Source organism: Dreissena polymorpha, chromosome 6 (genome assembly GCF_020536995.1).
Source record: "Dreissena polymorpha isolate Duluth1 chromosome 6, UMN_Dpol_1.0, whole genome shotgun sequence".
Taxonomy (NCBI): Eukaryota; Metazoa; Mollusca; class Bivalvia; order Myida; family Dreissenidae; genus Dreissena; species Dreissena polymorpha.
The window spans coordinates 59001722-59018307 of NC_068360.1; the positions used below are offsets into that span (position 1 = coordinate 59001722).

At 34.5% G+C, this 16586-nt stretch overlaps 1 protein-coding gene across 1 annotated transcript in view; it reads left to right on the forward strand.

Annotated features, from left to right (window-relative positions):
- The first annotated feature begins 10902 nt into the window (after positions 1 to 10902).
- LOC127833381 (26S proteasome non-ATPase regulatory subunit 1-like) overlaps positions 10903 to 16586 on the forward strand; it is a 272314-nt gene continuing 266630 nt past the window's right edge. The window contains exon 1 of the mRNA XM_052358604.1: positions 10903 to 11071. Within this exon, the coding sequence (XP_052214564.1) occupies positions 11053 to 11071 (19 nt within the window). The 5' untranslated portion in view covers positions 10903 to 11052. The remainder of the gene's footprint in view (positions 11072 to 16586) is intronic.

Genomic DNA, 16586 nt, shown 5'->3' on the forward strand with positions numbered 1-16586 from the left:
GTGATTTTTCAAGCGGTTCCGTAGTGTAGTGGTTGCAGGCTCGCTTCACATGTGAGAAGTCAAAGGTTCGTGTCCCAGTAGAATCAAATTATTTTATTTGTGTTCTATATTAACTTTTTGTTTTGATGTAGACATTTTAGTTTAAATGGATATGCTGTTTTATTGTTACCATTTTTTGTTTTTATTATGCCCATGCAATGTAGGTGTTAGAGGGTGGGGGTTCGTAAACACATAACAACTTTTACAGTGTTTTCATATCAATGAGTACTCAACCCCTATCGTATATGAGCCACGAAAGAATAAGTTCAAATCATCTCCCCTTGAAGTTGAAAAAAATATGAAATTACGCTTACAAGTTGAAGCAGAGTGTTTAAAACCTACACAGTTCTGTACCATTAATGAGAACTACACACGGATGCCAGTAAAAAAAGGAAACCAATGTAAACAAAATAAACTATGAAATATTTGGGGGTTACAACACAAAATCATAGATAATGGTTATTTGAGGGTTATAACACAAAATCATAGATAATGGTTATACCAGAATCTTTTTCTATTTTCTTTAAATAATCGGCCAATATATTAATATTTACAGTAGACAAAAATCGTTCCATGTAACTTCATTGAGTGCCCTTTAAACTGAAATTCCCGACGCCCTTTGATGCTTTGCATCAATACTTATCTTGTAAATATTGGATTAAAGTTGTCAACTTAATTGTTATAAACATTTGATTAACGATGTCATTAATGTAAGCGTGTCGGAAACCTGTGTTTTTCCGGTTCAAATGTGTACACGTTCATTTACATAAACTGTATTCATATGCGTCTTAAATAAACTATGGTGTATCGTTTTAGTCATTGTGTTGTCAGTTTTGTTAAAGCAAAAAAAGATACAATTGTTAACTGTTTTCTTTAGTTGTTGTAGATAATTAAAGGAATATAACGCTGGTCAATTGTTCAAAGAGTGTGTATCAGTCTCGTTGCTTGTGCTATTTCGCATCACACTCGACGCTCCGCCTCTCGTGTGATACGTCATCACACAAGCCACTCGACTGATACAAACTCTTGGAACAAATGACTAGCGTAATATTCCGTGTGTATTCGGTCAGGGTATAATAACAAAGTATTCGGTCAGCGTCTACAATGTACATGTAGTTGCGCAATGGTGGTATAATAAAAGGCAGCTCCGGTTTGACTTTCTTAAGGCTATCTGGAAACAATAGAGCGCATAACGCCACCTGAACAAAATGGCATCAATAATGAAAATATCGCTTACAACTTAAACTCTAAAACAGATCGATTACACTATTTGAGCTTTCAAATCAGTCATTAAGAAAAATTAATAAAACGGCACGCTTCTTATTATTAGAACATTAATCCAATGCTCATAACAATAACAAAACAACTATGGTCATGTGCGCTTTTATTTTCTGTTCTTCCATCCATCAATCTTAATTTAATTTAAAACCACCATATTTTTGGAATCGTTTGCATCAAATATTAAATATCCTGACAAAAAATACGATTTATTGAACAGAGCAAATTGATGGTGTTCATATTAATGTTCCCAATATGCATGACAAACACAAAATCTAAAATATAGTTTGGTCAACTATTTATTACTATAATATTTTTCGGCTTAACAAAACATCCACGTTAGCATTGAAATCTATAAAATCATGCAAGTCTTGATTATCTATTATTTGTTTCGTCACAACAGAAACGTCATAAGTTGTACAATTGAAAAATTAAAGTACAAACAATTGGTTTATTAATAAATCGCCCCCTTGGTGCAAAAAGGAACCATGTGCCTTTTAATTTCAATGTCGCATGATACCTTTTTGCACCAAGGGTGCGAAATGTTAGTGAAGGAATAACATATGAATACATGTACTAAAAATAGTCCGTATGATGCAGCTGGGTCAGAAGTGGGTCACTGATTATAGACATCCGGTCCGGCTCAGCCGTACGTTCATGTCTACTGCTAACACAAGTTACACGTTGAGACTCGTTTACAATATCCATTAAGAATATCGATTGAAATGAAAGTCTTAATTCTTGGTTCCATGTTTTTTGCTTGGCGTATGTGTCCATTCCTCACAGAACAGCAAAATTAAGCATTTAGTAAGCTCAGCTTCCATCCAGACTCGTCTTTAATGAAACTTCCTATGTAGTAAGTTAAGAAAACATGCATAGTTTTATATAAATATTCAAACATAAATTATTATCGAAAATGTATGTTGGAAAACCTTGTTCTTAGAACAATGGACTTTTTTTTATTAAAGCAAGCATTATTGTTATTTTGCAATGTCATAAGGTTAAATATGTTAGTGTTCACCTTATTATTTCAGCTCGATTGCATCAAAAGCCTTTAGCAATAGAGATACCTTCAAGAACTGTATGCCTGTAGAGAAGATCTTGAGCACGCTCCATGAGTGTTGATAGAACTCGAGATACTTGATCGAGGACACCATTTCATTATGCCACTATGACCCTATTTCTTCGTTAGCAACATCCCTAAAAAACGACGACCGCCTGTGATCGTCATCTAGGAGCAAGGGTATTTCCAATTGGACTGTACCCATACCCGATCTCATGCGACCGCTTTAGCAAACACCTGCATGGTATCACATGATGAATGATCATGGCCATCATTTACGGATCTTTGCAAAGGTATGCCATTCTGAATAACGTCGAAACATCCCCATTTCCCCCCAGGGGTGCAATACTGAACGAAAAATATGTACACGCCAGATCCAGGTGCCGTAATCTTTCCAGTATTTTTCTCGTCGCCTTGACATTACCACCTCTGTTTAACTCGACCTCCATAAATTTCACTACGACCTCATGGTCATGGCTGTAATCAGTTTCATTGGGGTAACGTGCATGAAAAACAACGGGGGTCAAATTCAATTTCCTGAAAACAGTGATTTTGTCAAGCAACAGTTCACCCGTTAGACATATAGACATAAACAAAATAGGTTTAAATTAACAATAGATGATATATAAATAGTTATAGTTTAGATTTCGATTTTAAATGTTTTCCCAAACTCAAAACCATACAACTGTCAATTTTAATGTTTTGATACCATATTTGGATAAAAATTTAAAACAGCAATTAATCTAATAATTTATTTAAAACATACCTTCCAATTCCAGCAATTTAATATGGAGATCATTTTTCTCTTCCGCATAGTTTGCTGTTAAATGTGTAATCTTCGCGTTTTCCGCGGACATCATTTCAGAGAAGACTTTGCATGTTTGTTCAACTCTTCAATTTCTCTCTTCATCTGCTCCTATTTAAACTCATTCCGGATCATTTTTTCTAACAACTTTTCTTCATATTCAAATTTTGAACACACTGGGCATGACGGCTCTATAGCGCTACCGATACCATTTCCAAAAATTACAATAATCACGCATTTCATGAATATCTTCATTTAATTACTTTATTTTACAATTTGTCACTTGAAACAGAACTTATTCTGACGCTTTGTGCAGGTAAACTGTTCTTATTTATGCATAGGAGACATATCTATGAGTAAAAACATAATTGTGATATATCTGATATACTGATTACAGTGCCATAATTCATTGCACATTTTGACAGACTCTCCGCGTGTTTATTGAGAAAGTATTATGAACATTGATAGAAAAATTAAAAGGAATTTAAGATATGTTTATATTTTTGTTAAAGCTGTTTACAAGAACCATGATGTTCTTTATTGATAATCAACATTTAATGGTTTGCAATATAAGAAAATATCACAGGAAGCATGATTTATCGTCTTATTTACTGAAATATTTAGGGAAATAAATTCTGAACAGACTTATTTATCCGCATAGTTGTGAATGTATGTGTTTATTACTTGCACGGTTCAATACTGTTAACATTCCAGAGGAAGCAAATGTAATCACGGCGTAAACATAATTATATTTAAAAGGCATATCGCTATGCGTCTGTAAAACATGGTGAAAATAGTTCAGTTAATAATAATATACACGAAATTCTTTTAAAGATGTTAAACGTTGCAATTAAGTTGAACAAATATCAAGATGTTTCTAACTTGTGAAGTTATTACAATAAATAACGATAAGCAGTCGTACGTCATGGCCTTCTTGTTGTGCATATTAAGATAACAAATACTGCAATAGTTTGAGACATGAAACTGTACAATTTTGTTTTAATACTTAATTTAAATAACATTTAATTTTGAAGAACCCGTGGTCGAGATAATCGTCTTTTTCTGTCAAGAATGAACACAATGCTTAGCCTTGGGAGAGACTTCTCCAATTGGCTTTACTGGAAGATGCAGTTCTGAAGGCGGAGGTATATTATGTCAGCGAGTATTCCATCAGTAACTTACTTCCCCTTAATGTGGTATCTTCCCATACCGATATCAATCAAGCGCCCCAAACTTGAATATAAGAAAAAATATTGTACTGTAAGTTCTTTGCTTTCAGGGCGGGGTAGCTTTTAGAGAAGTGTTGCTGTCGGGATATCTTTTGTGCGTTGAAGAGTACGAATACGATTCCAGAAACATTATAAAATTTATAAGTGAAGAGATTCTATCAAACGTTTATCTTGTATTGAATACAAGTAGCCGATTTCCTTAACTACGGATTACAATACAAAAAACATAATTGATTTTTTTAATTAATATGTTTTGCACATAATAATATACGAAGATAAATGAATATTTAATACTTTCAATCATTTTAAACAACAATATGTTTTCTGATGCTACGTATTGTTTTTAATGTCATCTTATATAACAATCACAACTATTGTGCAGAAAATATAGCTTTTGAGCGTATTCATTTGCTTCGTTTTGTTTTACTGACCAATCGCGTTACGTAACTAAACCTATTTTCCTGACATTTCAAATAAGACATTTCCCACGGCAAGTGACGTCCCAAAATGTAATCAATTGTCTGGTTGTATCATGAGGATTACGTAAATCTTAGTTTGCTTTGCTTATTTGAAAGTGTATGGTGGATAAGATCGGACCAAATGCTCGCTTATTTACGAACAAATTTCCTCAATTTGTTTAATAAAACATGGTTTAAAATTGTTACTCGTGCCAGATCATCTACAAATGAAACATAATCATGTGATAGTAATGGCGGCAGAGATATCATTAACATATGCTCGGAACCAGTCATATCTCTGCGCGAAGGTTTGGGATTTCAGTTATTACAGTTATAGAAAAGGAATCAGCTGCGAGGAGCATATAATATATAAAATCTTCTTGCATAGTTCCGCAATTGCTGCAGTCGTCGCCTCTCATCCCTACTTTATTTGCTCGGAAGAAACGTTGTCCATCCCGGAGATTGTCCTGCCTTCAGACTGCGCACTGCTTCCTCCACCTCTGCCTTTATGAAGGACAGACTTTCTTTGTCCGCTTCGGGTCTGGAAATTGTTCTGAAGGAGACTTGGGTCTGGTTGAAGCGCGTAGTTATAGAGGTCGCTATAGTATTCCGTCCACACCCAATTGTCACCCACGGCTTGTTCTTCCGTCTCTCTCTCTGCCAATAACTTCTTTTACCGATGACATGTGTAGAAGGAAATAATAAACTTCGAAATACACATGCGTTATTAAGAGGTTGTCAAATCAGCGCTTCTCCCGTTAGCAAGCCGGCTTCGATTTGCGCAACCGGCTCAATTGCGCTTTGTTGTGGTCACCATACCGGACAGGTAGTGTCTCCTTCGGCTCCCAACTCCAGCACAAGACCACACCAAAAGATTAGATATCTTTTATTAAATTGAATTGCAGCTACAACTCAGCAATTGTCTCAACTTGCATGAGTCTAGTTAGTAGTAGGAGTGTTCGGGTTCTGCAATTGTGAGTCCGGCGCGAAAGGACCTCAACAACTTCGAAACACAACACGTTGTTACGTCAGTGTATGCATGATTTTGTGCACCTTGTGTCCATTGTGTACACACCGGTCTTACTGACAATAACGTAGTGACGTCACCATCTATGTATAGAATGCTCTGTGTCAGACAACGATTTATTGCATAGATCAATGCGGATTCCGGAGATTCCGATGCATCACGATTTACTTCTGCTAGGACAATCTCTTGGTTACAATTTACTAAATGATCGCTCAATGTAGGACTGTACTGTCTAAAAAATATCATAGTTGACAGAAAGGCATGTTTTACACTTTTTATTATTATTCGGGTGTTTATCTTTCAGAGATAATTGTAGGGCATGAATAGGTGCTCACTACTGTATCCCTGAAATACGATAAACTTGAAGACTATAGAAAACCATTGCACTAGAAAAGGTTACATTTCACAAAGAAACGGTCGAAAAAAAAGTTGCAAAAACAGTCGATTTTGATTTGTGTCAAGTTCTTTCTTGCATTGTACATGACATATCTTTTTTATTGCATAAATCGATTCTGCTTAGAATGGCCTTTTAGGTTACACTATACTAAATCTTTTTGGAGTGCAATGCTATACTCTTTAAAAACCTGAACATCATTTATAAGAAGACACAATTCTCTGTGTGGGCACTTGCCATGACTTTATTTTAGAATGTTTCTTTGTGCATGTGGTAGGGAAAACATTGATGTTTAACAGAAATTCACTCATTTGCTTGAAGGTTAAAGACTACATGAGACTTTGACAGATGGCGGGAAACCCTCATCCACTGGTACGAACCCGGTAAATTGATGGCTGTAAAACAGTGACCGCTGATTCGCATCGAGTTCTTTCTTGCAAAACGCATGACCCCCCTTTTTTATTGTCTAAATCATTGCGACTTGGAATGCTCTTTAAGAAAAGGTATGGTTATGGGGGTCTCTATGCGCAAAAGTTTGACTTTATTTTTTGTTGAAGTTATTGCTTTTACATTGAATTTGTGTAGGAAATCTTTTGGTATATTGTAACCTTAAGATAAGGTATGGTTATGGGGGTCTCTATGCGCAAAATTTTGCATTTATTTTCGCTCAAAGTTGTCGCTTTTACATTTAATTATACGGGCAAAAGCCCGCGAAGCGGGCGTTGACCGTTCATACATATGGAAATTTAGACATAAAATTACATAAGAATACCACATAGGGATGCGTCTCAAAAAAAATTGCCACGCGACATATATTTTCGCGATGCTATTTATGACCTTGAACAAATCAAAAACACTTTGACATATGCTTAATCACATGTAAATACATACCTCAGGCAAAATTATATCAATGACATCATAATTGTGTAGCGAATCGCAGTAAATATTCTCGCATTCTTTGTTTTTATTCGCAACCGTTCCAGAATTAAATCATTACTCAATTATCTCCCCTGAATACTCTTCAGTGGGTATAAGCCGAAGACTGGTTCACTACATATAGTGACAGTCTTTACCAAACACAATTTACGTGAACATAACCCGTCTTAAATATATTGCCGAATCTCAGATTTTTGTCGAATTTATTTGCTTTGATCTTTTTGATAGGTTATTGTTATTATTATCCTGACAAATCACACGCTTGTTAAAAAATCATTTGTTTTAAACATTATAGTTGGCATCTCTATTCTTCCAGTATTCTCGCGGTATTCCAATCACGACACCCTACTGTTTATTTGTAAGAATTCGTAACGCATTTTCCATTCGCTCTCAGAAAGAAGCTTTACGTGTGATCATGTGCAATATTCTGGTAAGTTGTCGTAGTTATCCATCAGAAACACATTTATTCACAAAATTTAAAGATATTCCGATCTAACTTTTCAGTCTTTTAGCTTTAACGTTTAACGTATTTACACCTCGTCTGCTCGCACTTTACCGATATTCCGAAAGGTTACATATCACTATAATAAGTTTAGACCTAAAACCACAAAATCCGATACCGTTGGATTTTCGTACCACAATCTTAAGTAAAAAATCTTCCAGATTCGAAATCAACAAAAAACAAGACATTTATAAATTGTCTGCATTATTGATCAAATTCTAAGATATTTGTTGGTTTTCCGTTTTTAGAAGCTTTTTTGCCAAGGCAAGAGGCCATTCTATCCAGCAAAACTGAAAGTTTTGGTTTACAGAAATCAGCAAAGGAGGGATTCTTGAACTATCAAAATTTCCAAGCTATATACACATTTATTATCTGTGGTGGTCTTTATTGGTTCTGTTGGTTTACTTGGATGGAACATGTGTGAACTTTTATAGAACTTTGAAAAGTCTATATCTGTCTATCTATAAACAAAATTCAGCTATGGTATAATAAGATCAGATGTGTAGACAATGTCAAAGAGTTGTTAAATTAACAATTTGAAGGCAATTATGAATTATGAAAAAATATGAAAGTTCCCATGCAAATTTAGTCTGTATATCGACAAGTGTCTGCCAATAAATGTCAAACTAGTAATACAAAACTTACCACAAGTATGTTAAAGCACTAAGTACCTGTTGTGATCATTTTTAGTAAGAAAGTGTAATTCTAAACAGTAGCAAATAACTTGTTGAGTAAATGCATAATGCAATTAATATGATTTCCTTTCTATTGTGTAATTAATAAATTGGTTGTTACTTGGTTGTTACTTGTTAATCCATAATAAATGTTTATGGCTAGTAGAAAACCAGCATTGTTAATTTTGTAAAAGGTAATAAAATAACACCACTTTGTAATTTCATATACGTAAATATTCTTGTACTGTAGGTTGATGACAGTGTTTTAGTATTACTCATTCTGTCACTATTATTTTATGTGCAAATAAATTATGTGAAGTGTTTTGTATCTCCACACAATACCACATACCTTTTAACATATGCACTGTGTTATGTGTTATTTGAATGTTTAAATAAAAAAATATCGATGATATAACATGAAGCATTCTAGTATTTGCATTCAAATTGTAACTACAGAGCTAAGTGTACGCAGTTTAGACTGTGATTTAAGAATTGCTAAAAAATGGCTAGTTTTTTAGTGGCGACAAAATTTAAACTATTCAACAATAGTTTGCGAAAGAAAATTAGAAACCTGCAAGATACCTGTATTAATTAAATATTTTAATTGCGAAACAAGTATGTTGTTATGCTGTTACACATAATTATACATTGATAATAAATAAGAAGACAATTTGCGGTGTTAACGTTTCCCAACAGTAGAAATCATTCTTCTGATGAAGTCAGTGGTATACAGATGAAAGCTCCATGTATGGCTTTCAATACGTAGTGTGTGTTATTTGACAGTCTAAGACTTATTGGATTTTTAAAAAATCCTGTAAAATGTGTCAATCAAAATTGATTTGACTCATCACATGATTTTGATTATGTTAAATTAGTAATTGTATGCTAAATGCAACTGCTTTAGCAAGCTGTCAAGTTGAATTGAGACATTTGATAAAACAAACTGTTTCCTGGGTAGGACCAGTACTTAGTGTCTATACGACGTACCATGACGTCGAAAGTCTACAAGACCTACTAGGTAGAACAAGAAATGTACTTCGACGTACAATTTTCTCCGACGCTTGAGTGTTAGCCAATCAGAAGACACCTTACATCTGTTGCTTTTAGAGGTATTTGACATTGAACATTATTATTATTTATACCAAATTATGCGACTATCGATCGCTTACTCATACATATTGTGAGTATTTATTAAACATTATTATTATTATAATTTATACCAAATTATGCGACTATCAACCGCTAACTCATAGATATTGTGCGTATACATTGACCTGGCGTGGCGGAATTAACCTCTGACTTATGCAAGTTATGGTTATCACAAAATACGACCAACGGGGAGGTTATTATACATTATTTATCCCGTTAATGTTTGGTAACTGTTTGGTTACCGTTGGGAATTTCCTACACAGTAATGCGCTGGACAGTCGTGATACTCCGCCCTGCATGATCAATAAAAACTCACAACATGCTGAATAATTTTTATTTTAAAAAGGTAACAGTTTAATCTTCTTAAAATCTGTATATAATCTATTTCAAGGCATTGAATACTTGAAACTTCTTTGGTTTTTTTTTGCCATTCTGATATTTGTATTCATTTTGTCCTCAATTAAAAGAGATTTTAAACATTTATTATGAAGAAATCTGAAGTAAAAGCGTCTCAAGAGACAAATGTTTTGATTGACTGTTCAGAAAATGTGTACGTCGAAGTACAAACATGTATGTAGAAGTACATATTGTACTTTGACGTACAAATATATACTTCAAAGTGTATTTTATATTTGTATGTCGACGTACAATTATTGTACTTGGACGTACATTTCTCTTTTTACCTTGAGGGTCTTCTTGACTTTCAACCTAAATGATACGTCATAGTATGTTTTAAGGGTTATCTTAAGAATGCTCCCACTTAAGGGATCAATACAGACCCCTCCAAGTCCCAGTGACTAAGCCAGTTAGCAGACACCCCATTCACTATACCACAGCCACCGAACCAGCTTTAAATTCCTGTGGCTAGAAAACAAAATATTATAAGATGCTAGATCTTTAAGCTAAGAACATGTAACTCGTTTTAAGATTGATTTTTTTTTTTGATTTGTTACTTAATTATTGCAACAATTGTAATATTTTGAACACAATCATGTCCATATATTTATTAAAAATACATGGTTATCAAAAAAACTTAAAAAGCTTTTGCCCGTAAATTAGGTAGCACCTATAATCATATTATAGGGAAACTATTTAGTATATTATGACCTTTTGCTCGACGGTTACTTTTGAGAGCATTGAAAGGCAACTCTGCTGGGAGATGCTGCGACGAGTGTGTAAAACCGGAAAGTAATGGTGATTTGTAGCCCTAACATAACTGATTTAATCGATTATTTTTGGTGTTCTTGATATTTTCTAATCTTTTACTACACTTAAATATTTGTTTAGGCAATATATACATTTTCGTGGTCTCTATTCAATGAAAACAAAAGCCAATATAATATCTGCTGTTTTGTAATTGTTACTTCTAAAACCGGAAGCGCAATTAGAACCAAGCTTGCACAAAAATCTGAAACAGCCGGCACATGAAAACTTTGTGGAGTGACTATTTAATTTCTTTAAAATTGTGATTAATATTTAGTATTTATTCTGAATAAGAATGAATATAACATCTGCAGGTATATGTCGTTTTATTAAATATTTTGTGTAGATGTCAAAATTAGATTAGCGAAGAAATGTTTCAATTTTTGCCTGATCATCATGGTTTCCCCACCCTCATCATGGTTTCCCCACCCTCTTTTGTCTTTTCTCTTGCTGTTCAGTTATAACAATGTTTCTTGTTTTCTTAAGCTGTCTTGTTTGATATATTGACTTCCAACATACTTCAAAATGAGTTGTTTGTTATCCCTGAAGGGTTACTTGTCAACTTTTATTTTTTGTCATCAAAAATGGCATGGTTCTGGCCATTTTAGGAAAAAGCACCTTGTTGAATTGGGATATTCAAATTGTAAAATTGACAAACTGGTGGAAAATGTGCACTGATAAACTATATGGACTATGATGAAATAAAGAATGTTCATACAATAATTGCCATCATAGAAGCAAAAATTACTGTGATTTCAAACCAACTTGTCATAAATACACAACCAAGATATGCAAACTTTTGTTTCTACTTGGAAAACATTGCGGGCAGCTTTAATACCAACTCGCAAAATCAAAAAAAGTCTCACAATTTTTGCAGGAAACATAAAAAAGTTTGGACATTAATTTAGTACTATTAAAACAAAATAAAAAGTACTTAACATACACATTTTATTTCTGCAATCATACAAAGATATCAGTTCCTTGAACCATAAGGGTATTGTTTTCAAATATAAGTGTGTCGTGTTCACTCAGAAAACAAAGTTTAAGTGTCAGTTTGGGATGTTTTAAATGGGTTTTCAAATATTGAAAAAAATCAGCAATGATATCGTGTGTTGAGTGCGACGTCACCAAAATAAAAAAATATTTTTATTTCCGTCTGTAGGCAAAAAGAAACTAATTATGTTTGGCTTCGACGCCATGTCTGTTCAAGTTCAATGAACAAATGTGAATAGTCAACTGTTTCACGTTCTTTGTACCAATACTATCCCCGTATCTGTACTATAAGTATACCAGTCTACATACAAGTTGCGCGCTTCCACATACAGGTATTCAGACGTTTTATAAATTGACCTACGGTTTAGCGTTCATGGCGTCAAGTGCATTTATATAACTAGTTTTTTTCCACTATTTCTTTACTCGCAAAAAAATACTAGTGGCTAAAAACTTAACTTGCAATCAGTAATTTTCACTCACACTTTGCGAGTTAGCGAGTGTTAATTTCGAGCCCTGATTATGTAAGCGATTTTTCTTCCCCTATCAGGAAAAGCACCTGTACCATACCAATTGGGAATGATTAGCGCGAAAAAACCCTGAAATTGGGAAAATACACGTCATGAAATCTTCCAATTGGGATTTTTTTTAATTGCTTGGTATCAAAAACCAAAAATCAACTAAAAAAATGATTTGAATTAATTATTGTTTTGGCGTTGTCCGTCCATCTTTCCGTCCGTCTGTCCAGAGCCATATCTTGGAAGTGCTATGGCGGATTTCATTGAAACTTTGTATGAGTATATATATGGATACATGTAAGAGCAGGGTTTTACATTCATGTCAAATTTTAAAGTCCCTAGGACTCTTGTTAATAATTTTCAGGGGTCCTGTCAATAAAAATGGGGGTCCCACTATAACTTAGTGATATACTAGTAGTATAGCACACCTGTCATTCACATGTGCATGGTTCTTTATTCATGGCAAGTATTGTTTGCTTGTTTTTGCTGTGAATTTGTTTTTAGCTCACCTGAGCACAACGTGCTCATGGTGAGCTATTGTGATCGCCTTTTGTCCGTCATGCGTCGTCAACATTTACCTTGTTAACACTCTAAAGGTCACATTTATTGTCCAATCTTCATGAAACTTGGTTAGAACATATATCTCAATAATATCTTGGACGAGTTCGAAAATGGTTCCGGTTGGTTGAAAAACATGGCTGCCAGGGGGCGTGGCAGTTTTCCTTATATGGCTATAGTAAAACCTTGTTAACACTCTAGAAGTCACATTTATTGTCCAATCTTCATGAAACTTTGTCAGAACATGTGTCCCAATAATATCTTGGACGAGTTCGAAAATGGTTCCGGTTGGTTGAAAAACATGGCCGCCAGAGGACGTGGCAGTTTTCCTTATATGGCTATAGTAACACCTTGTTAACACTCTAGAAGTCACATTTTAAGTCCAATCTTCATGAAACTTTGTCAGAACATGTGTCCCAATAATATGTTAGACAAGTTCGAAAATGGTTCCGGTTGGTTGAAAAACATGGCCGCCAGGGGGCATGGCAGTTTTCCTTATATGGCTATAGTAAAACCTTGTTAACACTCTAGAAGTCACATTTTTAGTCCAATCTTCATGAAACTTGGTCAAAACATGTGTCCCAATAATATCTTGGACGAGTTCGAAAATGGTTCCAGTTGAATGAAAAACATGGCCGCCATGGGGCGCGGCAGTTTTCCTTATATGGCTTTACTGTATGGTACGGTAAAACCTTGTTAACACTCTAGAAGTCACATTTGTGGTCCAATGCTCATGAAACTTGGTAAGAATATTTGAACTAATAATATCTGGGCTAAGTTGAAAAATGGTTGAGATCCGTTAAAAAACATGGCCGCAAGGGGGCGTGGCATTTTTCCTTAAATGGCCTTGGTAACACTCTAGAAGTCACATTTATTATCCTATCTTTATGAAACTTGATCAGAACATTTGTTCTAACAATAGCTGGAGCGAGTTTGAAAATGGTTATGGTTTGTTGAAAAACATGGCCGTCGGGGGGGGGGGGGGGGGCAGTTGTCCTTAGGCCAAAAAGAAAAATAGTTGTGTTTCCGGTCACCCGACCGACCCTTTTTTTTTGGGGCCGACCCAAAAACTTATTATCCAATATTTGCCTTTTTTGTTAATTTTTCCCCGTCGAGTTCCGAGTTCGGCGATTTTTTTCCATCTCCGTCCGGTCGAATTCGGCGATTACCAGAATTATTGTATTGTGACCTGCAAAATAACATCCCGTCGCCGCGAACGCTTTATATTATACACATTGTGCAATCGGGGGACCAGCCTGTTTTTCCCGCAAAATAGATATCCGGCGTTCCGTTTGATTGTAAACATGGCGTCGTCCATTTTGTCCGTCAATTTGAACAAATGTTTTCATCATGCCGGAACAAAGTCTTTGAATTCTTATTCAAACTCCATGACTTTAAAGAATGTATGGCACTGTAACGTAATGTACATATAATATATATAATAATAGAATTTATCTCATAGAACCTTCGGGTAGGGTATACATATAATATATATAATAATAGAAAAAAATCATTTGAAAGAGCGAGTTGTGTAACGTCATAGAACTTTCGGGTAGGGTATACATATAATATATATAATCATAGAATTTATCTCATTGTACATTATTGTGTTGTTATTGTCGTGTTATTGTTGTATAAACAAACTAATTTAGGAAATAGAACCTTCGGGTAGGGTGTAATGAAATTTGAAATTGATTATGTAGATGTGTAATGTAATGGGTTATAATGAATATGTTACTTTATGAAAAGTCGCTGAAATATTTCTATTGACTTTTCATAAAGTAACATATTCATTATAACCCATTACATTACACATCTACATAATCAATTTCAAATTTCATTACACCCTACCCGAAGGTTCTATTTCCTAAATTAGTTTGTTTATACAACAATAACACGACAATAACAACACAATAATGTACAATGAGATAAATTCTATGATTATATATATTATATGTATACCCTACCCGAAAGTTCTATGACGTTACACAACTCGCTCTTTCAAATGATTTTTTTCTATTATTATATATATTATATGTATACCCTACCCGAAGGTTCTATGAGATAAATTCTATTATTATATATATTATATGTACATTACGTTACAGCACAGATACCACCCAGCACAGTCGAAGCGATCGAAACTGGAAGTTCGTGGGTTTGCTGCTGAAGAAAAGGTGATTTTTTTGTCTGTTGAACAGTCGAGCTTACAATGAGCCTTCCTTCGGGATTGGCCTGCTCCTGTCAACTAATTTGTAGCAACACGTAATTTAGAGATAAACAAAAACAATCATTTTATTTCTGACGAACAGCGAGGATCAATTTAAATGTAGTCAATGACCTTCATGAAAAATAAAAAGAATTTTAAATAATAACTAGAAATGGCGCGGCAGAGGCAGGGCTTGCACTAAGAAATAAATTTTGGAAGTCCTGACTTCCTGCCCTTTACTTATGGAAGTCCCACTCAAAAATGTTGGAAGTCCAAACAACTTTAATGTTGATGTTAATGGAATGTCAACTGCGTAAATGATCACAAACTCTTCCCATCCATTTTGGGTCACTTTAATTCTGTGAAAGTAACTAGATATATCATACAATAAGGCGGAGACAACCCTAGGCTTTAAAAATAGGGAGATGTTTGGAAAATCAGGGTATAAGTTTGTGCAAACAATATCGACTTAAAAGACAAAACATGTTAATTTCAAAACTTTTATTATTTCTATCATTTTACTATGTTCATTCTAAAAACAATAAATTCTCATTAAAATCTACTTAATCATAACACATTTAAGTCATTCAACACATTTAAGTAATTTGAGATATGTGCAGTTGCACCTTTTCATCACATATTTATTGTCATTTTATTATCCTCATCCCTATGACTGCATTTGCAGCAAAACACAATCTTAATGAATGGTCATGATGGAGCATCTACATGTAGTATATCAATTACTGTTTATCCGAATACTATACATGTCCGAAATATGTACACTTAATAAATGCCTCACCAGTTTAACTTAAATAATCCAAACTTTCCATGTTGTTATCTATTTTAACAAACCTTATCAAATGTTTGTTAAATCCATTTAATGTTTTCTCCATTATTGAACCAACATAACTTGTAATTTGAATCGCCAGCTTTGAACTGAATGCGGGTTGAATGTTACAATAGGTCAGCCATTTGCAACGTCGAAGGTCATGACGTAGCAATTTAATTTTACTCGGATAATTTATATCTTATCCAGGAAATGTGTTTTCTGAATGTTTCTGACTAGTTAAATGACTTGTTAGTATAGAAAATGAACTGTGATTCCAGTTTATATAAGATGGTTATGACTTGTAATTATCGGTGGATTAACAAACTGAGAAAACTCGCGAGACCTAATACGGTAGTGAATCTATGTAATTAATTAAACTTTGATCAGTTTGTTTTTCTTTAATTATTTTTGCCGTCTTTCTTTTACCGTGCCGTCTGCCCTAAACCAGCAGTTATCTCCTAATCATTAGACAACATACGGCACGCGCAAAGAAGCACGAGTGTGTTGTTAAAGCAACCAATATTAAGCGACTGCTTTGTAACGGTCAATTTGCGATCCGCGCGGGGGGGGGGGGGGTAAATTGTGTAACCGTTAGATAAACAACACACAATAAACTTGCTAATCACCTGCGGGCGGTAGCAAATATAAGGAGGCGGAGTTTAGACTGATCAAGACGTATGCAAAACACATTGAGTCAGCAGAAAGCAGTGTTGATTGAAGTGTTA